At 54.4% G+C, this 25,177-nt stretch overlaps 2 protein-coding genes across 2 annotated transcripts in view; one reads left to right on the top strand and one right to left on the bottom strand.

Annotated features, from left to right (window-relative positions):
* The window catches only part of LOC148162351 (voltage-dependent N-type calcium channel subunit alpha-1B-like), a 35,327-nt gene extending 10,542 nt beyond the window's left edge, over positions 1–24,785 (top strand). The window contains 13 exon segments of the mRNA XM_088019089.1: positions 2,894–3,021; positions 8,991–9,087; positions 12,096–12,204; positions 18,139–18,246; positions 18,750–18,862; positions 19,871–19,998; positions 21,355–21,482; positions 21,652–21,776; positions 23,163–23,370; positions 23,606–23,850; positions 24,257–24,386; positions 24,389–24,457; positions 24,460–24,785. Coding sequence (XP_087875215.1) covers positions 2,894–3,021; positions 8,991–9,087; positions 12,096–12,204; positions 18,139–18,246; positions 18,750–18,862; positions 19,871–19,998; positions 21,355–21,482; positions 21,652–21,776; positions 23,163–23,370; positions 23,606–23,850; positions 24,257–24,386; positions 24,389–24,457; positions 24,460–24,785 — 1,914 coding nt within the window.
* On the bottom strand, positions 1,100–1,522 carry LOC148162352 (ribonuclease P protein subunit p20-like). The gene has a single exon (XM_088019015.1). It carries the CDS (start codon positions 1,520–1,522, stop codon positions 1,100–1,102), a length of 423 nt encoding a protein of 140 aa, XP_087875141.1.
* Positions 24,786–25,177: the final 392 nt, after the last annotated feature.

The following is a 25,177-nucleotide window of genomic DNA, read 5'->3' as shown; positions in this document are numbered from 1 at the left end:
GTGTTCTACCAAAAAAAAATAGGTGATGGATGTGTCATTTAGATGGTAGGAATGATTTCACAATGTTTATGTATGTATATATACCACAATATGCACTTTAAGTCTCTTATAATTATGTCAGTTATATATATCTTAATAAGGATGATACCGGGGCAGTATGGTATTGGCATAAGGATAGACCAGTGGAGTGGGATGGAGATTCCAGAAATAAATCCAAATATCTATGGACAGTTGATTTTTGACAAGGATGCCAAAGTTGTTCAGTATGGAAAATATTGTTTCTTTAAGACATGGTGAAGAGACAACTGGATGTCCACATGCAAAAAAATAAAGATGGACCCCTACCTCAGCCCATATACAAAAATGAACCCAGAATTGATGAAAGAGCTAACACTACAAAACTCTTAGAAGAAAGCATAGGGGGCAGAACTTCATGATCTCGGATTTGTCAGAGGATTCTTAGATTCAACACCAAAATCACTAGCAACAAAAGAAAAAAATAAATTAGACTACTCAAAATTAAACACTTTTGTGTGTCAAAGGGGATTATAAAAGATGTGAAAATACAATTTAAGGAATGGGAGAAAATACTAATCCACATATTTTATGAGGGGATAATATCCAAAATACATAAAGAACTCTTAGAACGGTACTACAAAAGACAACCATATAAAAAATGGGCAAAAAATCAGAATACACATTTTAGCCAAGAAGATATACAAAGTGGCCAACAAGCACATGAAGACATTCATCACCTTTGGGCATTAAGGAAACTCAAAACCACACACTTCCTTCACACTCACTAGGATGGCTATAATGATAATTTTTTTTCGGGGGTGGCTGCATACTAACACAACTTGGTAGTTTTTATTGTCTAGGACAATGGTCACAGACCACAAAGACTCGGGAAGACCCAATGCTTGGGCCCAACAAGAGACAATACTCTCCCTCGCAGTTCAGAGTCCTCTGGGCTGTAAGGGGACAGGCTTTTCTTACGTGGCTCTGGTAGAAGGTCCATGACTGTACTCAGTACAGGAAGAGCCACAGCTGAGCCTACTTATGTGGGGGTGGGTGGATAAGGTGGCCATCCTCATTTCCATTACTCGGGTGCAACCCTGAAGACCCGGATGTGGATGGCCGAGTTGTTGCGGATGCGGGTCAGCGGCTCTCGTGTATCAGTCTCTGGTTCCAGCTCATCGACAAGCTCCACGGTGGAGGTATTGGCAGCCACCTGCAAGGACCCGAAGCTGCCTGCCTGAAGCTGTAGGGCAATGCTGATGGCACGGTTGATGGCCAGGCCCAAGTCATGAATGCAGATCTCACTGCATGAATTCTGACCCTGAGCTCCTCCGTCCAGAAGCTTTTGGCAGCGGGCCAACTGGGCCTTAAAGTCAGTGTTCATGTTGACATAAATGTCATTGGGCCTCCAGGGCAGGCGGTGGGGGAGCCGCTTCCGAAGGGTATACTCCACCGGGTCCAGCTCAGCCTCGACGGCCCCGCGGGGCTCTCGGTTTTCTGCCATGCTGTGTGCCACTCTCCAGTCCACAGTCCCCTTCCGAGCACGTGGCCCGCTCCGGGGCAAGCCACTCAAGCGCTGCGCCCACCCGCTCGGACTGAGCGTGCGGCGCCGGACACGCAGGACCGAGGAAGAGAAGAAAAGCCGCGCGCCGGAGGATCGCGAGTCTGTGGCCGCCCTTACGGCTCAGGGATCCTGAAAGATAATAATTTTTTAATGGAAAATAACCAGCATTGGCAAGGACATGGAGAAATAGTAACTCTTGCACATTGTGATAGGAATGTAAAATGTAGCAACTTTTGTGGAAAACAGTTCAGCCCAAAGGTGTAAACAACCCAAATATCCATCAATGGATGAATAGATAAACAAACTTGTGTATACCTACCATGGAATATTATTCAGCCTTAAAAAGCAATGAAGTTCTGACCCGAATGAATGGCTGAGCCTCAAAAAATCACGCTAAGTGAAAGAAGTCAGGCACAAAAGACCCTATATGGTCCTGTATTGTAGGATTCCTTTTATGTGAAGTACCCCAAATAGACAAGCCAATAGATGCAGAACAGAGATTGCTAGGGAACGGGAGAAAGGGGAAATAAGTGAGTGACTGCTTACTGTAGGAGGCATTTTCTGGGGTGATAAAGAATTTTTGAGGGGCACCTGAGTGGCTCAGTCATCAAGCGTCTGCCTTCGGCTCAGGTCACGATCCCAGGGTCCTGGGATCGAGTCCCGCATCGGGCTCCCTGCTCCGCGGGAAGCCTGCTTCTCCCTCTCCCACTCCCCCTGCTTGTGTTCCCTCTCTCGCTGTGTCTCTCTGTCAAATAAATAAATAAAATCTTTAAAAAAAAAAAAGAATTTTTGAAACTAGAGAGGTGGTTGCATCATATTGTGAATACACTGAAGCCACCGAGTTGTACTCTTCAAAATGATTAAATGTATGTTATGTGAATTTCAACTCAATTAAACAAAAAAGAAGCTGAGCTTTTGGCCTCTGGAGTCCAAAGTACTAACTCCAAAGTCACTGTTTTCCTTGAAGACTGGCTAGGTGGGGAAGAGGGTGGTGATGGGAGGTGGGGCGGGAGGGGTGCCAACATGAATTAGGGTAGGGCAGCAGAAGCAGGGAGTGGGAGGGACCTGGGTTAGTTTGAGGGACCAGAACCCCGGGGTAGGAGGCTGGCTGCTGCGGGGGCTGGTGGTGGTGGTGGTGGTGCAGGGGAGGCCCAGAGGCTGGGGGGAGCAGGGCTGGACGGGCTCTGGCTGAGTCAGAGTGGCCTCCACTGCCATGATGGTTTCGCACACACTTTGGCTGGAGGGTAAGGGCTAGGGTAGAGGGCGGGCTGAGGTCTCTCTACGTCACCCCTTCTCCTTCCTGTCCTGCAGATGTTGAACCCCTTTGTGGCCGTGATCATGGACAATTTTGAGTACCTTACACGGGACTCTTCCATCCTAGGGCCTCACCACCTGGATGAGTTCATCCGGGTCTGGGCTGAGTACGACCCGGCCGCGTGGTGAGTGGCCCCCGTGTTCCGTGGTCCTCAGGGTGGTCCGTGCCACGGATCTTGGGACAGGGCTGGGTGGCTTCAGACCTGTGTCATGTGGCACAGGTTTTGTCAAACCCCTTCAGGTTTTGGCGGGGTCCGCAGAGGGTGGTGCCAGGTCCCCTTCTAGGTGGCACGCTCCTTCTCATGCCCACAGTGCTCTTACACAGCTCCCTGGGCTGAGAAATGCTCTGTGAGACCCTTAGTCCAGCACTTTGGAGGTTCCAAGGGGTCTGTGAGGCTCAAGTCTCTTGCCAAATGGGAGTGTACTGTCTCCTCACAGGTCTGTCACATGAGGGGCGTGGAGGGCTCAAGGGAGAGGGTGTGGACACAGCAGGAGGGCCTTCCCTTGGGGCCTCACCGTCCTCATGAAGCTTGGAGGCCTTCATGGCAGAAATGACATTCTTCCCGCCCATGGGCTCAGGCCTCTCCCTCTCTGCCATCTCTTGGGAACAGGAGCCAACATGCACCTGTGTCCCCAGCCCAGGCTGCAAATAGCGGGCGCTTGGTGAACTTTCACTGAAATTAAAGGAGCTACCAGGAAGGGTCTAGTATGTTGAAGACCCTTTGGTCATGGTGGGAAAGGGTTACTGTGTTGCATTAAGTGAGGGGTAGTTTGTTTCCAGACAGAGCAAGTATGTCATGAGGGGACTGGCTTGCATTAGAAGGGTGTTCCATGATCCATGGGAGAGTCCTGCACACCCAGGACACATACTCTTATCCTTGGGGCTAGCAAAGCAGCATAGACTCACCATCTGCCCATTTGTCTGTTCCTTCATCACTCGCTTCTTCATTTGCTTATTCATTCATTCATTCTCTCAAGCGGATACTTGAGTAGTTATTCAGGGCATGCTCTCTGCAAGGCCAACACAGGACATGGAAGGGCCAAGAGACCTGGCTGCTGGGGAAGGCACAGGCCGGCTCATCGCCTCGCTCATGGTGAGCGCTCAGCAGACATGAATGTGAATGAACCAAGTGCATCAGTAAACGGATGGGCATCCGTCCCTTCCCACGCTCGAAGGGAATGAGAAGACTGTGAAGATGGGGTGTAGCCACTTCCCACCTCCTCTCTCCGAGGCTCCCAGCCTGCCCGTGTCCCCCTCGCACAGCTCTGTGTTTGGTCACCCCTTGCGTGGTAGAGGCCTGGAGGAGATGGTCAGTGTCGTCGTGGTGAGGACCCTACTGCCCACAGTTTTTCCCTAAATTGGAGCTCAGCAAGGGGATTGCTCCAGAGCTCTCTGACCCTCAAGCCCCTGGGAGCTTGGCTGGGCTCCCCCACCCTCCTCTCATCCAGCCTTCCCGGAGCCCCTACCCCATCATGTGAGGATCCAGAAGAGGCTGTATGAGACCCTTCCCAGGCTGGGCAAGTCCTGAAACCACTGGTAGCACCAGCAACCCTAGGGCATTTCCATTCCTGTAGTGTCTCTGGGTGTTTTCCATTGTAGTGAAAACTGAATAATTTTCACACAGTGCAGAACAAGCATGGATTTATTTATGTTTCATGGTGTAGGTGACCGTTTTTGTGGCCTCGGAGAGTCCTGTCATTTTGCTGATGCGTCAGCACATCGGCCCTGCAGTGCCCAGTGTCATTCTGGGTCAGGGGTAGGTGTGGGTTCTCTGGTCAGGAGGGCCCAGTCAGGTCAGAGAGCAGGAGAGACTCCAAGTGAGGCAGGCTTGAGGCTCATTCTAGGAGGGTCATCTGCACTGTGGTCTCAAGAGATGCTGCTGTTTCTGGGCACATTGTTTCCAGTATATGTGCTGCCAAAGGGAGGACCGGGCACGTTGTTTCTAAAGGGTGTGTTGCAGGGAAGCAGAGATGCTGTATGGGCAGTATGTTCATATGTGCACGACAAAGGCAAGTCAGTGCAGGCCTGTGAGAGGGGAGGACTTCCCCCCAATCTTTATGAACTGTAGACCCAGGGCTACCCCTAGTCCAGCCACAGGTGGAGCAGAATTTGGACATACAGGGAATGGACTTGGGCCAGACTGTGGTTTTGTGATGGTGCACAGGGGGCTCAGACTGTTTCCCAAATCCAGAGTTCTGAAAATGGGGCCTCTGGAAGTCAGGGGCCATTGGGAGTGGGGTAAAGAAAGTGCTGTGGAAGAGTAGACAGCAAATATAAGCGTCACCCCAGAGGTGGCATCTGTGAAATAGCACACAAGACCATGGTCCAAAAGTAGCATAAATGTGACCCGCAACTAACACTCAGACTTGCTGCTCCCAAGTGGCCTGGGCTGAAAACATAGCCTGCCTCCAGATGGCAGGGGATAGGGGAAGGCCCAGCAGAGGCAGCTGAGGAGACTGAGTCCTGGGCACAGGACCGAGGGTGCTTTGAGCCCTTCCTAGCCTCCGTGGCCGATGTAGGGATGTGGTCCGCTTTATATCCCAGGTGGCCACTCTGCTGTCTCCTCGTTCTTGGAGAGACTTAAAGAACAACAAAACTTTGTGAAATTTCCCAAGCTTTCATATGTATGTATGGCTCTGTGGGTGTGTACACAAGTGTACACACGTGTGCGTGTTGCATATGTGCACGGATGTGTTTCTGTGCACATGTGGCATGCGTACATGCACGTGTGCAGCAGACATATGTGTGCATGTGCACACACGCACATGGTTTGTGTGTACACGTACGAGTGTGCACACGTGATTGTGCAAATGTGTGAGTGATGCACGTGTGCACGTGTGTGTGCATGGGTGCACATGCACATGGTTTGTGTGTACGCGTATGAGTGTGCACGCGTGTGTGCAAATGTGAGTGCAGTGCATATGTGCGCGTGTGTGTGCTTGTGTGCACGTGTGTGAATATGCAGCAGACATACATGTGTACATGTGCGCACACGCACATGGTTTGTATATATGCGTACGCGCGTGCACACGTGATTGTGTGCAGATGTGTGCAGTGCATGTGTGCACGTGTGTGTGAATGCACGTGTGCATGGGTATACACGGGTGTGCATGCTTGTGTGTGCACATGTGTGTGAGCGCAGGTGTGCATGGGTATGTATGTGCACATGTGCGTGCACACATGCCTGCTGTGGGGAGATGAAGAAGGCGTGGGGTTGTTGCTTTATGGTGCCACCTTCTCCCATCTTCCCCGTTGCCTCACTTGGTGAAGGGTAGAGAGTCGAGAGGAGAATCACAATCACACCTGTAAGCGATCTGTCTACTCATCCTTGTGTTCATCCATCTGCCCAGTCAACATTCCTGAGCATCCGCCGTGTGCTGGGGACCAGGGGTGTGTAGGTGAAGCAAGCACGTGCTCTCGGGATGCTGAGTCCAACGGGACTGGGAGAACAGAGGAGCCATAGTGTGAGCCCGGGGTGTTCGAGGAGGGAGAAACCCCATCTGGCCGGTGAGTCAGAGGAGGTGGCATTTGAGCCAAACTGAAGAGGGCAGGATGGATTGAGCTCTAGAGAAGAGGTTGGGGCCGGGGCTGAAGGGAAGGGGGTGTGATTGTGTCTGATGGAGAAGAGAACGCATTGCAAAGGGGCTGGAAGGGCGGCTGGGACAGGTTGAGAAGGTCTTGAAATTTGGGATAAACAAGGAGCTTTGACTTTGCTTTACAGACAGCGAGGACAGTTTTTTGCATTGCGCTGACAGTATGGTGCCCCCACTTTCCATCTGGTGCCGTGTGAGGGATTCGATGGTGGAAGAGAGAAGATGAGCCAGAGAACAGGCTGTGAATTGGGTTGGGTAATTATTGGGGCTGGGGGCTTCACCATGCTTCCAGACCCTTCGTCATGATCCTTTAGGTCCAGTGAGGTAGCAAGCACCTTGGGTGAGGCCAAAGTGGGGCTTCCTCTTTCTTCCCTCTTTTGCAGAAATGACTTGGAGCTGACTGGACAGGAAAGAGAAACGGCGGTGTTGGCCAGGGTGCCCACCCTGGGACTAGGGGGTCCTTAGCCGGGCCAGCAGACTCCAGGAGATGCAGGAGGTAGAGACGGTCAGGAGAGCCAGGCGTGGGGTCTCCAGAACTCAGGGAGCGAGAGCAGGGGCTGCCAGAGAGGGTGGGCGAACAAGACCCGGGGGAAGGCGGACCAGTGGTTGCAGTGCGTGCACAGTGGGGGCTTGCGACAGGGGCCAGCACTGGTTCTGTATGGTGTGCCTCCTGCCCGCGTCAGGCTCTGGAAATGGTCTTGGGATTGCCCTGCCTCCCGGGGCTTTCTGAGCCCCAGGATTCCCTGCAGGGAGCTGCCTGTCCAGCCGCCCAGCTCCTCTTCCTGTCGCAGGCTGGGTGGGCGGGCAGGACGGGCTCATCGTGCCTTGGTTGCCATAACCTGTGACATTTCCTTTCCACTTGCCGGGTTCATTGTAAGGATACGTACAGTTTGTTGCGTTGTATTGCGCCACCCGTTGGCTTAGGGAAGAACTGCCCTCGTAGGTTGGCCTACAAGGTTTGCAACTCAGAGCCTCCATGGGACATACCCTTCCCTGCCCGAAATGCAAACGCAGTGCACACTCCCTGCCTGGTTTGGGAATGACGACAACTCAGCTCTCTTTCCTCCTGCCCTGCCCTGCCCCGCACTCCAACCTCCTGGACGCTCTGGTGCCCCATCTGATCTCCCGACCCCTCCCGCTGGCTGGGGAGAGGCCGCCTTCTGAGGCGGTGCACACGAAGCTTGCTGGCTGGGCCTGGAGGGCAGGGGTCGGCTGCTGGGTGGGAGCTGGGGGCCAGGCCCTGCCTGTGCCCGAGGAAGCAGCTGTCTTTCCCGGCTTTGCCTCCAGGCTCTGCAGGGTGGGCTAATGGTCAGACAGGCTGGAGGCCAAGGGCCCCAGAGGAGGAGCGCATGGGCACAAGCAGGCCAGGAGGAGCGGCCCCTCCCAGTCTGAAGAGCCTGACAACCGAGGGGCTTCTGGTCCCCGAGGGAGGCGAGGACAGAGGCAGTGGAGGCCCAAAGATGGGCCCTCCTGCTTCAGCTCTGGATCTATCCACTCAGCCAAGGCTGGGAACCCTGGGAGGAGGGCCAGGCCCTGGGGCAGCTGTGCCTGCCGGGAAAAAGCTGTCCCCTTTCTCTCCTGGGTGGCCTGAACCCGACCTCGTCTCTAGGACCCCAAGCAGGTCCCATAGGCAGGTGTCCCCAGGGGTGGAGGTGAGGCTGCAGGCCTGGTGGCCTGTCTACCTCGGAAGACACAGTCATCGGCCCCCAGACACCTCCCTGGATCCGCAGCCTTGTCCCGTGTGTTGGGGCCAGCCCTGCCCCTGGTGTGGACAGGAGGGTACAAGAGTGGCTCCAAGCCACACCCCACCCCAGCTGCCCACCACGCCCCTGCCCCTTCCACCCCCCCCCCCCCATCTCCCATTTCCTGCCCAGCCCTGACTCCCCGCAGCAGCCCCGCCCTGGGCGGCCTAGGGTGTCTCTGGGCTTGGAGCAGGACTCACCGGTCAAGTTTGTCTCTAGAGCCTCGGGGCTCCCCCAGCTCTAATTTTCTGGCTTGTTGTAGAGTTTTCTCCACTTCTTTAGTCTCTAGGCTAACTTGGAAGCAAATTGAGCGTGACGGAAAGCTATGTTTCTGCCGTGGTTCTCGGGCCGGCCTCATCAGTCACGTAATTCTGTCTGCCGGCTCTCCCGGCATGGTGAAGCAGCTCTTCTGATTTGGCATTATCTGTGGTTTCTAAAAGTGTAAAATCAGAAGTTGACAACCCAAAGCCGCCCCGATGCAGCCCTTCCTCATCCCTCCATGTTCATTAGCTCAGATGTCACCCTTGCCCGCTGCCCTGCGTGGGGCTGGGCTGTGGAGGTGAGGCTGGGAGGGGCAAGGAGGGGATCGGGTCAAGCAGAGAAGTCCCTCATTTTACGTATTTTGACTTTTGGCGTGTAATCGGACGCTGGTTAACTGGATCTGTTTTCTTGTCTGCTTCCTCCCCCCCGGCCCCCTCCCACCGCACCCCTTCCTGTGGACCCCACCCTGCCTCTGTCTCCCTGGGCCGGGTGTCCAGTGGGCGCATCAGTTACAATGACATGTTTGAGATGCTGAAACACATGTCCCCACCCCTGGGGCTGGGGAAGAAATGCCCTGCCCGAGTTGCATACAAGGTAGACCCCGACCCTGCACCCCGAGGCTGGCTGTGCTGGGGCTGGTCTCCCGTCTCCTCTCGGGGCTTGTCCATCTGTCTGTCTGCCGCTCTGCTGTCTCACTGTTTCTTCCTTTTCTCTGCTCCAACCATGTCCTCTACCTTCCCAGACAGAGAGACACAGATACCATGATGGTGTCTGCACCCGCCCCTTGTGCCCGCAGGTCTGCCCCCTCTGAGAGCCCCTGAGAGGCTCAGGAAGACGGAGCCAGAGCCCTCCACCTGCCTTTTTTCCTTTCCTTCTCTTTCCCAGAAATGAGGGGACAGACCACCTTTCAGACAGAAGCTGTTTTTGTTCCGGGCTCAGGACCGCACTCAGCTTCTCTGTCCCATAAGCACCTGATGAGGGTGGAGGTATCCAGCCCTTTGGGTCTGAGCCTGGGGTAATAGGGGCCTGCAGGGCCTCTGGCACTTCTGAGGAACCCCCACTCAGCTCCGCACATGCAGAACTTCCCCAGGTCTGGGCTGCTGTCAGCCTGGGGAGGCAGCATCCCCAGGGCTTTGTAAGTTCCACAGCGGGAAGGAGGCGCTGTGGCATTAAGAAGGAAAGGATGCCAGGGAGAGGCGTTCTGCTGTCATTCCTGGGGCTTCAGAGACTGCTGCAGGATAAGGACAGGTAGTCCCACGCCCCCTCCCTCCATCGCTGAGGAGCCCAGGAGGCTGAGCGGCAAGGAGGTGGTAAACTGAAGGACATCTCCAGGCCTCCCTCCTTGGGGGGCAGGCAGGTCACATGGCCCAGCCCCAAGCCTGCTCCCACCTGCCCCATGTGCCCCCTTTGGTGTGTAGGCACCTCCCATCCCTCCAGCACCACCCCCCACCCGTCGCGCCACACCGAGAGCCCTCCAGCAGCTCCCATTGCTCCCAGAAAACAGAGCCAGCCCGAGTCGTGCGGCTCCACCAGCATGTGTCTGGAGCCTCTCTGCCACCGCCCTCTCTCTGAGCGAGCTTCCCAGCAGAGCTTTCCTCTCTCTGGTTCTGTCCGTGCTGTCTGTCTCTGTGCTCTCAATCTGGGCCTCCCTCTGTCACCTGGCTCAGCACAGCCTTTGGAAGCTAAGTGGCTCTTTCAGGCCATCGGCAGATGCCTCTGCTGTCCTCCTCAGCCCTCCCCTGCCTGGCATGCATGTTGCACCTACCTGAGGCCTGCATGCAAGACTGTAGCTTTGTTCCCAAGGAGGAGAGTTCTGTCCACACTGATACCTGGGGCCAGGCTGGGCATGCAGGGCTCTGATGGGCTAGCCTTTAGGGCCCCTCCCCAGCTGTGCTGGCCAGTTCCAAGGTTCTGGTCATGAATAGACCAGGGGAGGCCTCAGGGTGGGTAGGAATGGATGGGCTTGGGGAGCTGGGGAGGGTCCAGGAGATGCTCAGGGTGCTATGACCAGGAGGTCCTAGGCCCAGGGCAGAGATGCCTGTCTGTTTACCCTGGCCTTGTCCTTCTGCCACTTCCAGAGATCCCTGCCCTTCTAGGGCCTGGACAGGCAGAGGAGAGCCTCTGGTGAAGGTGCCCTGGACAGAGCTCTCTTCTTTTGGAAATCACCTGCTTGCTCCCCCTTCAGGCTGGGACCCGACTCCCTGACTTCCCTAGAGAGGAATCCCTCTGCCTCTCCTCCTGCCATTGGTGCTGGTCTACAGGGACCCTGTGCTCTGGAAAGCCGATTTTCCTGGTGTGCATCACAAAGGTGATGTGTGAGGTCCTGGGACCACGATTCAATGTGCCAGGTGGGGCTTCACCAGCATTCAGGGGGGCAGAGTCTGGGCTCGTGTCTCTAGCCACCCGGTCTCTACTAGGCCGAGGATTGGATCTAGGGCCCAGACACTGGGGGCAGGGCTGGGGGCCGGGCTGGGGGCCCTCCCTAGAGGGGAGGAGAGGCTGCTCTGTCATGGGATGTGGGCTTGGCAGAGGACAGGCACAACCCGGGGAGTGGCCCTGTGCCCCCTTCTCTAGCTCTGTCTTATGGTAGACGACAAGAGAGCGGTGAGAGAAGACAGGTGGGTCACGGTGCCCCTAGGGCTCTACCTGGTCAGCTAGGTGACCTCCCAGGCTGAGACCATGCCAGACACACCAAGGGTACTTTTCTTCCTGGACACCACCTAAGTTCTCAGAGCCTCAGGCTCTGGGCAGCTGCTGGCTATACCTGGAGGTCTGTGGTACAGACACACATCTGTCTCCTGCTGTTCTGTCCTTGAAAAATGAGGAGAGAAAAGGGGCTGTTCACCTGATGCGGAAACAGGGAGCAAAGCAGCAGGGCACTGCCCCCAGTCTGGTCCGAAGTACTTTTACTCCTGTGCAATGGCCCTGAGCCTCTCCCTACCAGCCTCCACGCTGGCCCTGTGCAGTACCATCTGTTCTGGGTCCTTCTGACTGGAAGGTGCTGGCTGCCTCTTCCAGGCCCCCTGGCTGGGTGGTGAGAGGCAGAAGCCTTCCTGGGGTGAAGGGATGCCTCACTGAGAGTGGGAGCTCAGAGCTGTGCTCTTGGCTAACCCGCCCCTTGTCCAGTGCTCCAGGCTGCCGGTGGAGGAGATGACGTTGGGCAGAGCTGTAAGGACAGGGGTCTTCCCTCCTGTCTGTGGGCCATCCCAGGGTGCCTCGCCTCTGTTCTGCAGCCCAGATCCCTCCCTCTTCAGCCCAGGCCCCACGCCCCTTATTCCAGCCTTGGGCAGGGGTCCTTCTGGCTAAGCATGTGCCTGTTCTTTCAGAGGGATCCAGGCTTCTGGCTTGGTGCTATGCTACAGTCTTTACCTGGACTTCTATTTTTCCGCAGCTAGGAGAAGGAGGGACTGCTCCAATGGGGGGGTGGTCCAAGGGTGAGTGTGAATGCTGGCAAAACTCCCAGCCACCCAACTTTGCCTGGGCGCCTGCAGAAGCCACCCCCAGGAGGTGAAGCCCAGCCTCTAGGGGCCTCCAGCACCTTGTAGTCCTGTGGTGGAGGGACCCTGGTAGGCCTGGCCCTGACCTGCTCCCCTTGTCTCTAGCTCCTGGTTCGCATGAACATGCCCATCTCCAAGGAGGACATGACCGTCCACTTCACGTCCACGCTGATGGCCCTCATTCGGACTGCACTGGAGATCGAGCTGGCTCCAGGTGAGCAAGGCAGCATCTGCGGAGGGCACCAAGCCAGGACCGGGCGGTCTCCCTCCAGAGCCACCCCCAGGTGGGTGTGCAGGGAAGGGGGGTGAGGAGGCTTGTCTGGAGGTGACCAAGGACAGCTGCTCATGGCGCCTCTGTTGGGCACTGACCTCATCCCCTGATAACCGCCCTGCCTTTGAGCCTTGTAATGATCCCATTTTCATGTGCGGGAGCTGAGGTGCAGGTTAAATGACCTGTCCAGGTTACCCAGAGCATGTGACGGCAGAACATAGGTTCACATGAGGTAGCACCCTTCCAGGGTGCAGCGTCTGTGTGCCTTCTGTCCGCTCCCCGTAGTGACCCCGGGCCCTGTCCGGTCCTCTCCTGAGCTGACTGATAGGACTGCATAGCCTGTGCCAAATCTAGGAGAGAATAAACCTCCAGTGTATCCTTTCCACCTTCACCCTGCTGTGAAAATTAGAAAAATTAGAGCCACCAGAAGGGATCTGCACTGTCTCTGCCCCCACACCACCCTCCTGGCCGCACTCGAGCCCTTGAGCTCAGCCGTTTCGTTTGTAGCAGATGAGTCGAGGCCAGTCCCGTACCCTGCCCCCCTTGCCCTCTAGGTCCCGTTCTCATCATCTACCCAAAGATGTCATGCCAGAAATTCTGCACCCTGCTTCTTGCCTGTCAGTTTTTCCTCCCTATTGGATTCTTTGTATCAACATATAAACAAGCTATGATCTCTCCCGTCTTTAAAAGGTTTTCTGCTCCCTCCATTGGCATCCCTATGTTTATTCTTCCCCTCCTCGCGACCAACTCCTCCAGAGACTGGTCTGTATTGTCTGTCTGGTCTCTCTTGTCCGGTCTGCAGGTGGGTTTCCACTGCAATGCTGCTGGAGCCGCTCTTGCTGAGCTGTTCGGCGACCTCCGTGTGCTCGGTCCTCGTTTTACCTAATCCACAGCTCAGCCTTTCCTCCGTGGTCGCGTCCGCCGGCGGCTCGGCCCTTCCTCCGTGGCCGCGCCCGCCCGCGGCTCGGCCCTTCCTCCGTGGCCGCGCCCGCCCGCGGCTCGGCCCTTCCTCCGTGGCCGCGCCCGCCCGCGGCTCGGCCCTTCCTCCGTGGCCGCGTCCGCCCGCGGCTCGGCCCTTCCTCCGTGGTCGTGTAGTTCTTCTTGAATCCCTTTGATGTTTCCTGTTCTGTTTTCTCATGTCTCCCACCCTCTCAATGTCACTGTGCCCCTCAGACTGTTCCCTTTGCCACGTTTGTCATTCCACCTATTTTCATGGCTCTAAATACTGGGAATTCCAACTTTGTGTTTTTAGTGCAGGCCTCCTCCTGAACTCCAGACCTGCATTCTGCATTCTCATGTGAATTTTTACTGTCTCCACTGGGAGGCCCAGGAAGCATTCCAGAGTTCACTTGGCCAAACTTGATCGCCACGTGTTCCCCATGATCTTTCCCGTCTCCATCAGGGGAAACTCTGTTCTTCCAGTTAGTCACTCAAGACAAAAACCTCTGGAGTCATTCTTACCTCCTCTTTCTTTCTTTCTTTTTTTTAAAATCCTTTTCCCAGTTTTGATCCATATATGATCTCCTGTCATATCTCCTGACTCCACCTTCATAATATACCAGAATATGATCACTTCTATGTCCTCTCCCACTGCTAGCTCCTGGTCCAAGCCCCTCTCTCGGGTCTTGACTCGATTCTTAGAGTAGCTTCAGACTGGTCTGCCTCTGTTCTTGTCTGCCTGCAACAGAACAGCTAGAATGATCATGTTAAAAACCAAAGCAATAAAATTAATAAACCTCTGGCTAGACCAATCAAGAAAAAGAGATAGAAATAACCAATATAAGGAATGAAAGAGAGAACACCACTACAGGTCCTGCTGCCATTAAATGGATAACAAGGAAATTTTATGAACAACTTTCTGTCAATAACTTCAACAACTTAAATGAAATGGAAAAATTCCTTGACACCAAATATCAAGCTCATTCAAGAATGGATAACCTGAGTGGGTTAAAAAAAGGAAGAGAGAATCTGAGTAGCACTATAGTTATTAAAGAAATTAAATTATAGTTAAAAGCCTTCCAACAAAGAAAATCCCCGGCCCAGTTAGCTCCATAGGTGAGGTCCACCAAACATTTAAGGGGGAGATAATACCAGCTCTATATAAACTCTTCCAGAAAATAGAGAAAAAGAGGACATTTCTTAACTTACCATAGTGTGCTGACATTGCTCCGACACCAAGATGAGACAAAGACGTTATAGGAAAAGAAAGTGACAGAGGCTGTATATATATCTATTTGCTTGATGACAAAAGTAGGGTTTATCCCAGGAATGCAAGTTGAGTTCAAGTATAAAAAATCAATCAATATAATTTAATATATCAAAGAAGTAGAACTATATGATCATCTCAATAGATGCAGAAAAAGCATTTCACAAGAATTCAGTATCCATGATTTTAAAAATTCTGCATAGAGTAGAAACTGAAGGAAGCCCCCTCCATCTGATCAAGGATATCTATGAAAAACCTTCAGCGAATGACACACTTAACAAAGAAAGACTAACCCCTTTTTCCCTAAGATCAAGAACAAAGGAAGGATGTCTGCTGTCACCATTCTTGTTCAACACCATACGTTAGGTCCTAGCCATTGTAATGAGTTAAGAAAAAGAAATAGGCATACCAATTGGAAAGGAAGAAATAAAACTGCCTGTATTCACAACTGACATGATTATCTATGGAGAAAATCTGAAAGACTCTAAGAAAAAGTGAATAAAATGGAGGCATCTATGGGCCAAGGAATGCCAAGGATGGCTGGGAGCCACCAACATCTAGAAACGGGCAAGGAAGAATTCTTCACTAGAACATTTGGAGGAGGCACGGTCATGCTGGACACCTTGATTTTGAGCTTCTGGCCTCCAGAACTGAGATAATAAATTTCTGTTGTTTTAAGCCATTAAAAAAAGTAACTAAAACCATCCCCAAGTATAGAGCAAGGTCACAGGATACAAGGTCAGTGTGCAAGAAGCAAATGTATTTCTATATATTAGCAATTAACAATTGAAATGGGAAAATGTTCCATTAAAATCACACCAAAAACATGAAGTACTTCTTTGTTGTTGGATAACTCTAAAAAGTATATATGTGAGATCTGTATGTTGCAAATTTCAAAACATTGAAAGAAGCAAAGAAGATCTAAAAATTAAGCACTGCATCATCTTCATGCATTGGAAGATTCCATATTGTCATGATGTCAATTCTTCCCACATTCATCAATAGAATAAATGTTCACCCAATCAAAATCCCAACAGGTTTTTAGGTAGAAATGTACAAACAAATTCTAAAATGTATCTAGAAAAGCAAAAGAACTTGAATAACAAACAATTTTGAAAAGAGAACAAAGAAAACTTACTCTACCTGAATCAAAGACTTTCTATAAAGCACGTCAATTGAGGTGTATCGTGTTGGTGACAGGACAGAGACATGGGTCAGTGGAACACAATCGAGACTCATACTTACATTGCCAATGGATTTTTGATGAAGTTGTAAAGGCAATTAATGAAGAAAAGATAGTTTTTTCAACAAATGGTACTTGAAAAATTTAGACAACTATCCAGAAAAGGGAAAAATCTTGATATTTAGTGTCTTAGTCTGCTAGGGCTGCCAATAACAAAGAACCACAACTGAGTGGCTTAAACACAGAAATTTATTTCTCACAGTCTGGAGGCTGAAAGTCCAAATCAAGGTGCCAGGAAGGTAAGTTTCATTCCTGGGCCTGTTCTCTTGGTTTGTAGGGTGGTCACCTTCTCACTGTGTGCTCACATGGTCTTTCCCTGAGTGTGTACAGAGAGTGAATGAATTTTCTGGTGTCTCTTCTCGTAAGGACACTAATTCTCTGGGTCAGGGTCCCACCCTTCTGACCTCATTTCACCTAATTGCCTCCTTCTCGGCCTTATACAGTCACAATGAGGGTTCCGGCTTCAGCATGTGAACGGGGGCAGCACACAATTCAGTCCATAGCACATACCTTTTACCTCCTACAAAAATTAACTTGAAATTGATCATAGACATAAATGTAAAGTGTAAAATTATAAAACCTCTAGAAGGAAACACAGGAGAGAGATTTTGGCAATTTTGAGTTTGGCAAAGATTTTTGAAGACACAAAAAGCATGAGCCATAAAAGAAAAATTGAGAAATTGAACTTTATCAACATTAAAAACTTTTGCTCTTCAAAAAGACATTTAAGAAAATGAAAAGACAAAGCTAAAGCATTGGTGAAGATATTTTTGAACCATGTATCTGATATAGGATCAGTTTCCAGAATAGATAAAGGTCTGTCACAACTCAGTAATAAGAAAATAAACAACCTAATAAAAATGGGTAAAGAATTCGAATAGACATGTCACCAAAAATATATATATGGAAGGCAAATAAACACCTATAAAGATGCTCAATATCATTAATCATTAGAGAAATCCAAAATGAAGTCTACGGCCATACCACCCTGAACGCGCCCGATCTCGTCTGATCTCGGAAGATAAGCAGGGTCGGGCCTGGTTCGTACTTGGATGGGAGAAATCCAAAATGAAGCCATAGTAAGATAACACTACATGGTTATTAATACGACTAAAGTACTTTTCTAAATGACAATATTAAGTCCTGGTGAGAATGCATAATATGGAATTCTTGTGATCCTAGTTTGGCAGTTCCTTACTGTACGGCCCAGCCAGCCCACTCCCAAGTGGGAAGAAAAGAAAACATACATCTGCACAAAAACTATATGCAAATGTTCACAGCTTTATTTCATAATCTCCTCAAAATGTAAGCAACTCAAATGCTCACAACTGGTGAATGGATAAACAAACTGGGGTCTATCCATACCACAAGGTAGTACTCCGCAGTCAAAAGAAACAGGCTACTTATACACTCAACAACGTGGACTGAATCTCAAAGGCACCACGCTGAGTGGAGAAGTCCTACTCAAAAGCCAATACACCCGATGACGTTGTTTGTGGGGCATTCTGGAGAAGGCAAAACAGACCGAGACAGAAAACACACTAGGGATGGGACGGGGTGAGAGGAGGCCACGGGGTCAGCTACAAAGGGAGCACAGAGGGACTTTGGCAGTGGGGCCATATACCATGACTCGATTGTGGGGTGGATGTGTGACTTTATGGATTTACCAAAGTTCATAGAACGGGATAACTGAAAAGGGTGGATTTCATTGTATGTACATTATACCATAGTAAACCTGATGCTAAAAAAAGGTCAGAGTATTTTATCCCTCTGCTTATCACGCTCTGCTGCTTCCTATCTCAACATCTGCTCCCTGCAGCCCGTCACCCCCACCCCCCGCTCAGTGAGCCTTGCCTTCCTGGCTGGTTGTGTGACACACCGAGGCCTTTGCACCCCCTGGTCCTTTTCTGCCTTCGGGGTCTTACACACACACCACCTTCTCATGAGACCTTTCCTGACTACCCTGTCCAAAATTTCGGCCCTCCTAATGTTTCTCATCCCTCCCTACTTAAGCTTTTTCTGCACCCAACACACTAGGTTTTGAACTTACTGCCACTTTATTGTTGAGTCAAGCCACATGGTGCCACAAAGGCGGCTCCTTTGCTTTTGTTCCATCACCTAGAATAGTCCCTGGCACGGGAGGGTGCTCTCTTGATAGTTTTGAATGGCTGGACGAACAGCTGGACCGCCACCATATCCCTTCTCCACTCCCAGGGCCCACGCACACAGGCCTCTGTCTCTGCACGTGCCCATCAGGGACGCTCCGACAGCCGCCGTGGCCGTGCTTCTCCCCGCTCTGCCCTTTCTCCTGGCACGGTCCTTGCCCCATTTCCCCTCACACCACACCTCTCCCTGCCGGCTCCCCCAGGGGGCCCGTGAGACAGCTCCTAACATCTCTCTTCCCCTCCACACCCTTGTCCTGCCCCAGCCGGCACCAAGCAGCATCAGTGTGATGCAGAGTTGAGGAAGGAGATTTCCTCTGTGTGGGCCAATCTGCCCCAGAAGACCCTGGAGTTACTGGTGCCACCCCATAAACGTAAGTGAGGGCAAGAAATTCTCCTTGTTCACCCCCCTTTTGTGTCCCTCCCAGAGGCAGAGCCAGGAGGCCTGGGCCAGGGTGACCTCGTCAATAGTCTAGACTTAGTTTCCACCTGCAGGGAGAACGGTCTTACCAGTGGGTGCATAGGGACTGTGGGAAGGGATTCCCTGGGCTTTATTCTGTTGACCACAGTCACCCACGTTCCTGGTGGGGGTATATACTTAAAAAAATCCAGAGAACAGCAGGGAGACTCCTACAGTTAGAGATGAGGTGCTTAAAGATGAAACCCCGCATCCACTTCATTGGGAGGAGATGGAGGGCCCTGTGGAGAGTCAGTACAGCTCCAGAGGACACGTGCTCAGTGCCCAAAGATGCCACTTCGGCCAAGCCCTGTGCTCTTCCCTGAGCATGTCCAGGAGTCCCTGTGGTGGAGGCTGTTCCCTTGCCCCCCACCTCCCCTTCCTCCTCCACACCCCACCCTCTGTTTTCTCTCCCTCCAGCCGATGAGATGACCGTAGGAAAGGTGTACGCAGCTCTGATGATATTTGACTTCTACAAACAGAGCAAGACCCCCAGAGACCAGATTCACCAGGCCACGGGAGGCCTGTCCCAGGTACCAAGTTCCAGGATTTCCAAGAAGTAAACCTCAGACTCTGGCACCCATCAGTTGTTTTGATGGCAGAGGAAACCCACATCCTTCCTGGGGATTGCACGGCGGGAAAAGGAAGATGAGAGGTTCTTACTGTAGCCTCACTCTCTGGCCCCAAAGTCAGAAACCCCATACAGCCTGTATGCTTTCCAACGGCTGGTCTCTTGCTGGTACTTGGGGCCCCCCTGACTTGGAGACCTAGTGTTCAGGAGCAGTAGACAAGAGGCTGAGGACATGTTCCCTGGAGATCCCACTGTTTTAAGTGGTAGAAGAAAGAAGTTTGAAGAATATTTGAGGAGGTTGTTTGGGGAGGTTCGAGGAGAACCTGATTACCGTGCACATTGGCAAGGACCAGAGAGAATCAAACTGATGGGTCCAGGGTCATGATTTCTTCCACTCATGACTCTGACTGGGCTGGTTTGGGGCCCCAACTTCCTGACGTCATCCTTCAAAGATAACAACTTTCCCATGCAGCCAAACCATCAGTGACCATACGTAGACTCTGTCTAGAAAGTTGCCTGGTTTGGAGCTTACAGGGACATTCACCCATCGTGGGATGGGAAGTATCTGATGCCCACACCACATCTCCCGTTCCCCTGTCTGTTGCAGACACCCATCAGTGCGCTCCCCCGCCGCCCCCCGAGCCCTGAAATGTCCTTAGAATTCTGCTCAGTCCGGGCTCATGCAGCCTCTACCCATCAATCCAAGTTGATGATGAGATGAAATCTTTTTAGCATTTGTAATTGGATGAGGTCCCCAGATTGTAGGTAGGGAAACTGAAGCTCCAAGAAGTGAAATGACTTTCCTGATGTCACTCACAGGCCAGGTTGGGAGTAAGCCCCCGCCTACCTCCTGTGTAGGGCTGGGGCAGGGCAGAAGGAGCACCAACCCATGCTGTGGGGTCAGGCCAGCTTTCTGGCACACCTGTCTGTGCCCTTAGAGCTCTTCCTCTTCCCTGCGTCCCTTCTACAGATGGGCCCTGTGTCCCTGTTCCACCCTCTGAAGGCCACGCTGGAGCAGACACAGCCGGCTGTGCTCCGAGGAGCCCGGGTTTTCCTTCGGCAGAAGAGCTCTGCGTCCCTCAGCAACGGCGGGGCCGTGTCAGTACCTGGCCAGGGTGCGAGGTGCACGGAGGAGGTAGGACTCCTGGTTTCTCCCCCTCCCAGAGGGGCTCCCTGTAGGCTGTGCTGCAGGACATGGAGCCCTCAGGTCCCATCACCACTTTGGGAGACTGGCCTCTCTGTTCCACCCCGTGCCCACCTCCCCCCGAATGGTTCCCCGCAGATGCTGCCTGAAAGCTAGTCCAGGCGGGCTGCTGGAGCGGTCCATGGTGGACTCCAAAGCTAATTCCCAAAACGTTACACGGGTGCCTCTGATGGCACTGAGGTCAGTGGATTTAGACAGTCGGTGGTTCCCACTGTCACCTCCCATTGTGCGTGCCCATTTCCCTTTCCAGTGAGGGGCCTCTGCCTCTGCTTCCTCACTGCCCGTTGAGAAATGATTTGTTTTGACCCCATTCTGTTGACGGCCTGTGTGTGTCTAGTCTTCCTAACTCCTCTAAGACATTTTTCCTCAGATCTCTACTCCAGTAGTGATTTCTGAAGCAATTGTATTTTGTAGACAAATTGGTAACGTCCTTGTTACCTAACCCCTAACTCTTGCCACAATAATTCTTGGTAATGAACCACCCAAAACCAAGTGTTGCGAACTAACAGTCACCTACCTGTCTTGTACCGTGTGTCGCTGGGGGGTGGTAGCAGGCAGGCTCCTCTCAGCCACCCCCTCAGGGCCAGCAGGGTCCCAGGTCTGCTAACACCCTTATTGGCTAAAGGAAATCACTGGCTGAGCCCAAAGAGGGGGGACTGTGCTCTGCCTCATCCAGCAAGGGCTAAGGTGTGGGGCCTGGTACCAGACTGGGCACAGCATGCATGTTTAGGGCTCCTGATTTCCTCCTCATCTGTACATGTTTGGACGTTCTTTTCTGCAGCCTGGTTGTGGGTCTTGGACGGTTAATCAGGTAGGTTTTCCTGAGTACTACACTGCCCCTAACGTAGTGGTCAGGGCCTGCTGTGCACCAGCGTAGACAGGATGTCCGCCCTCTGCGTCATGCATGCTGTGCACATGTGGCCTCCCACTACTCCTGGGAGGCCCTGTCTAGGGCCGAGGAACCTGCCGGGTGTCCCTAGACCAGCAAGCGGTGGGCCCAGACCTCCCTCGGACTCATGTCCGGGGGCCCTCTCTGCCCATCTGCTCTGAGCCCTGGTACTGGGTCCACATCCCTTGCTGTGTGGCCACTTGAGAGCCTGTACTTGAAGGGCCTCACGCGTCTGGGCTGCTTCTCACCCAGAGTAGAAGGGGCCAGTATAGGTTCCTGGCAGGTTGGAGCCAGGTCCTTGGTGGGCCTTCCAAGGCCCACAGACCTCTGAGCCAACAGCACAATCCTCTCTTCTCTACAGACAACCCCAGGAGAGTGGCATCAAGGAGTCTGTTTCCTGGGGTACTGAGAGGACCCAGGAGGTACCCTATGAGGCAAGGACACCCCTGGAGCGTGGCCACTCTACAGAGATCCCAGTGGTGCAGCCAGGAAACCCGGGGAGGGCTCCCAGGGCTGGGGAGCCAGGCTGGGGATGGGGGATGAGATAAGGATTGGGGTGAGACAGGGATGGTGGGAGATGGCAGGAGTGTGGCGGGGAGCCCACGATGGGGGGGGAGGTGAGGGTGGGGTGGGGGCCGGTGTGACTGCGGGCTGCTGTGTGCCCAGGCTGTGGACGTCCAGATGCAGAGCATGGCCCTGAGAGGTCCTGACGGGGAGCCCCAACCCGGACTGGAGAGCCAGGGACGCGCGGCCTCCATGCCTCGCCCGGCTGCAGAGACTCAGGTGGGTGGTCTGGGAGGGCCAGGGTCATGGGAGGGTGGGGGCGTGGGGGATGAGGAGACCTGGCTTGGGGAGGGCTTGTGTCCCGCGTGAGGGCTCCCTACCTGCACGGCGGCCTGGACACTGTCAGCCCTGTTGGGAGCTCCCAGGACGATGGTCTCAAGAGGTGCAGCCAGAGTCCTCGGAGGCCTGCCAGGAATCCCCACCACCCACCGGTGCTCAGCCTCCTGCTGTGGCCCTGGGGCTTCCATCTCCCAGCCCAGTGTCCCTGACCCAGACTCTCCCTCTCTCTAGGACACCCCTCTCCCACGCCAGCCTGCATTGCCCCCCCGGCCCCCCCGCCATGCACACGGTGCCTCACAGCTTGGTCCTCCCTTTCCCCCATGGATGCTCTGGGGAGGACCTGCCCTGTTCTTTTTTTCTTTTAAAGATTTTATTTATTTTATTTGAGAGAGAGAGAGCACATGAGAGGGGGGAGGGTCAGAGGGAGAAGCAGACTCCCTGCTGAGCCCAATGCGGGACTCGATCCTGGAACTCCAGGGTCATGACCTGAGCCGAAGGCAGTCGCTTAACCAACTGAGCCACCCAGGCGCCCGACCTGCCCTGTTCTTTCTCTGGACTCTGGAGGCGGCACCACCTCCATCCCCTGCTCCTTCAGGGATGCTTTGAGTACCGAGCAGGAAGCTCCAGGGCAAGGGGGCTGTGGGCCCATTCACAAGGACTCAGAGAGGGGCCTGCAGACCTGAGGCTGTGTCAGGGGGCCCTGCTTTCACTTCCTGGGATGGTGAGGGGCTTTAGAGGGGCATGTCCTCCAGCCGGGGACCTTCAGTGTTTGCCTGGGGCTGGCCCTGTCCCTGCCTCCTTTTGTGGTTCCTGGTTCTGCACATTCCAATGACTTCATTCTCTAAACTTGTCTCTGCCTCCCATTGGTGGTGGCTCCCGCCCTCTTCCCCTTCCTGATCCTGGCCCACTGGGCGGCCAGCTTGAGGATGCCGAGTGGAGGCTGTGGGTCAGCTCCCCTGGGAGGGCCCCTTTCCGCAGGTCCCGATTTCAGCCCAGGGCAGGAGCCCCATGGCCCTGGCCCAGCAGGGCCATCACACGCAGCCACCCCTCAGGGTTCTCCCAGCCAGGCCCGCAGCCTCCCTCTTCCTGGCATCCTCCCTGTCCCCCAGGGACACTGAGGCCAACAGCTCTCTGGGCCCCGCTGGCAGAGACGGACAGCACCTTGTGCAGCGTGCTCTGGGAGAAAGGGTGGGCCTGGGTGGGGAAGAGCTTTCTGGGGAGAGGGAGGGGCCTGGTGGTTCCTGAGCCCCAGGCCTTCAGTGCCGCCCTGGAGCCTGCCCCAGGCCCCTCTCTCAGACTGTGTGCCAACCCACATCCCACCCGCAGCCGGCCCCTAACGCCAGCCCCATGAAGTGCTCCATCTCCACACTGGCGCCCCAGCGTCCCCACGTGGCTCATCTCTGCAGCGCTGCCCTGGACCGTGCCCCAGCCAGCCAGGCTCCGCTCCATCACCACCACCGCTGCCATCGCCGCAGGGACAGGAAGCAGAAGTCCTTGGAGAAGGGGCCCAGCCTGTCCGCAGACACAGATGGCAGTGCGTGCGGGGGTCCCTCCTATGGCCAGGGCCTGAGGCATTCCTTTCTGTGCCTCCACCATCCAAACGGCCCTGAGTAGGGGGCTGTGAGGCCCAGGTCTGGGGACCAGGCAGGATCACCCACGCACCTCAGCTCTCCCCCTGGGTCCCCCTGCTGGCCCTGGGGACTGGGTCTGGGCTGGGGGTCTGTCTCCCCACCTGGCTCGCTGTGCTGACTTCCCCTCTTCCTGGCCAGCACCCAGCAGTGCTGCAGGGCCAGGCCCACCCCCGCGAGAGGGGCCCACAGGCTGCCGGACGGAGCGCAGACAGGAGCGGGGCCGGTCCCAAGAGCGGAGGCAGCCCTCTTCCTCTTCCTCGGAGAAGCAGCGTTTCTACTCCTGTGACCGCTTTGGGGGCCGGGAGCCCTCGCAGCCCAAACCCTCCCTCAGCAGCCACCCCACGTCACCAACAGCTGGGCAGGAGCCAGGACCCCCAAGACCGGTAAGACAGGACCCCCCTCACTGTCCCTCCTTATGAGCCCCCCCCCCCCCACCATGCTCTGAATCCTCCTTCATGTCCTGGTTCCCAGGCCCGAGTCTGTGCTCCCCCCCTCCTTGCTCCATTCCTCCCGCACCAGCCCGATCCTCCCCTCCCAACTGCCCTGGACTGGCCTCTGGTCTCCCTTCTCCCTGAGCTGTGCCTGTCCCTTTGTTCCCCACTGGTCCCCAACCACCTCCCCAGGCCTACCGGCACCAGCGGCTTTCCCCCCTCCACCACACACCCTACAGGTCCCCTCCCAGGGTGCCTGCCTCTCTCCATGCCTCACCCCCCACCTCCATGGTTCTCACCTGCATTGGCCTCTGGTCTGGGACTTTGATTTTTTTTTCTCTGTTCTATTTTCTTGTAGGGTGGTGGTTCAGTGAATGGGAGCCCCTTGTTGTCAACATCCGGTGCTAGCACCCCTGGCCGTGGTGGGCGGAGGCAGCTCCCCCAGACTTCGCTGACCCCCCTTCCCAGTGTCACCTACAAGATGGCCAATCTTCGCTTGTCCACTTTGCTGGGGTACAGACCAGCCTCCCCACCTTTTCCCCGGGCCGGCTTAGCCGTGGCCTTCCGAACACAATGCTCTGCTCCAGAGAGACCCCCTCAGCCAGCCCCTGGCCGCCGGCTCTAGGATCGATTCTGACCCTTACTTGGGGCAGCGTCTGGACAGTGAGGACACTGCCTACACCCAGCCTGAGGACACGCTTACCTTCGAGGAGGCTGTGGCCACCAACTCAGGCCGCTCCTCCCGGACTTCCTATGTGTCCTCCCTGACCTCCCAGTCGCACCCCCTCCGCCGCGTGCCCAACGGCTACCACTGCACTCTGGGGCTCAGCTCGGGCGGCTGGGTTCAGCATAGCTACCACCACCCCGACCAAGACCACTGGTGCTAGCCGCACCTCTGCTGCGCGCCTGCTCAGTGGGCGCGTTCCAGCCGATGAGTTTTATCATCCACGCTGGGCTCCCAGGGACGCGCAGGGGCACCGAGGCAGGGGCAGCAGCCCCTGGTTGGAGCGACCCCGCCTTTGGGGCCAGCTGAGGAGAGGCCCCGTGGCTCCCCCCCACCCCCCCGCCCCCACCTTCTCTTTCACGCTGGACCAATTCCTAAAGCCCTTTCGGAGAGGGACGTGGCTCTCTCTGTCCCCTTGTATGCTGCCTGCCTGGGTCTCGTGCCACAGACCCTACACGGGAAGTCACTGCATGTGCTGAGTGGGACCCTGTCAGTCTGAATCCTGTGTGATGGCTCCCAGCGTCTGGGGGGTGTGCCTGGGCCACTTTTAGGAGG

The sequence above is a fragment of the Eumetopias jubatus genome, unplaced genomic scaffold (assembly GCF_037043125.1).
Source record: "Eumetopias jubatus isolate StellerSeaLion01/CBP00866 unplaced genomic scaffold, mEumJub1_p1.0 scaffold_15, whole genome shotgun sequence".
NCBI lineage: Eukaryota > Metazoa > Chordata > Mammalia > Carnivora > Otariidae > Eumetopias > Eumetopias jubatus.
This window is presented reverse-complemented; position numbering and strand designations above follow the sequence as displayed.

Bases quoted from the DNA above. Each gene is read 5' to 3' on its own strand.
- LOC148162352 (XM_088019015.1), bottom strand. From the start codon at position 1,522: ATGGCAGAAAACCGAGAGCCCCGCGGGGCCGTCGAGGCTGAGCTGGAC.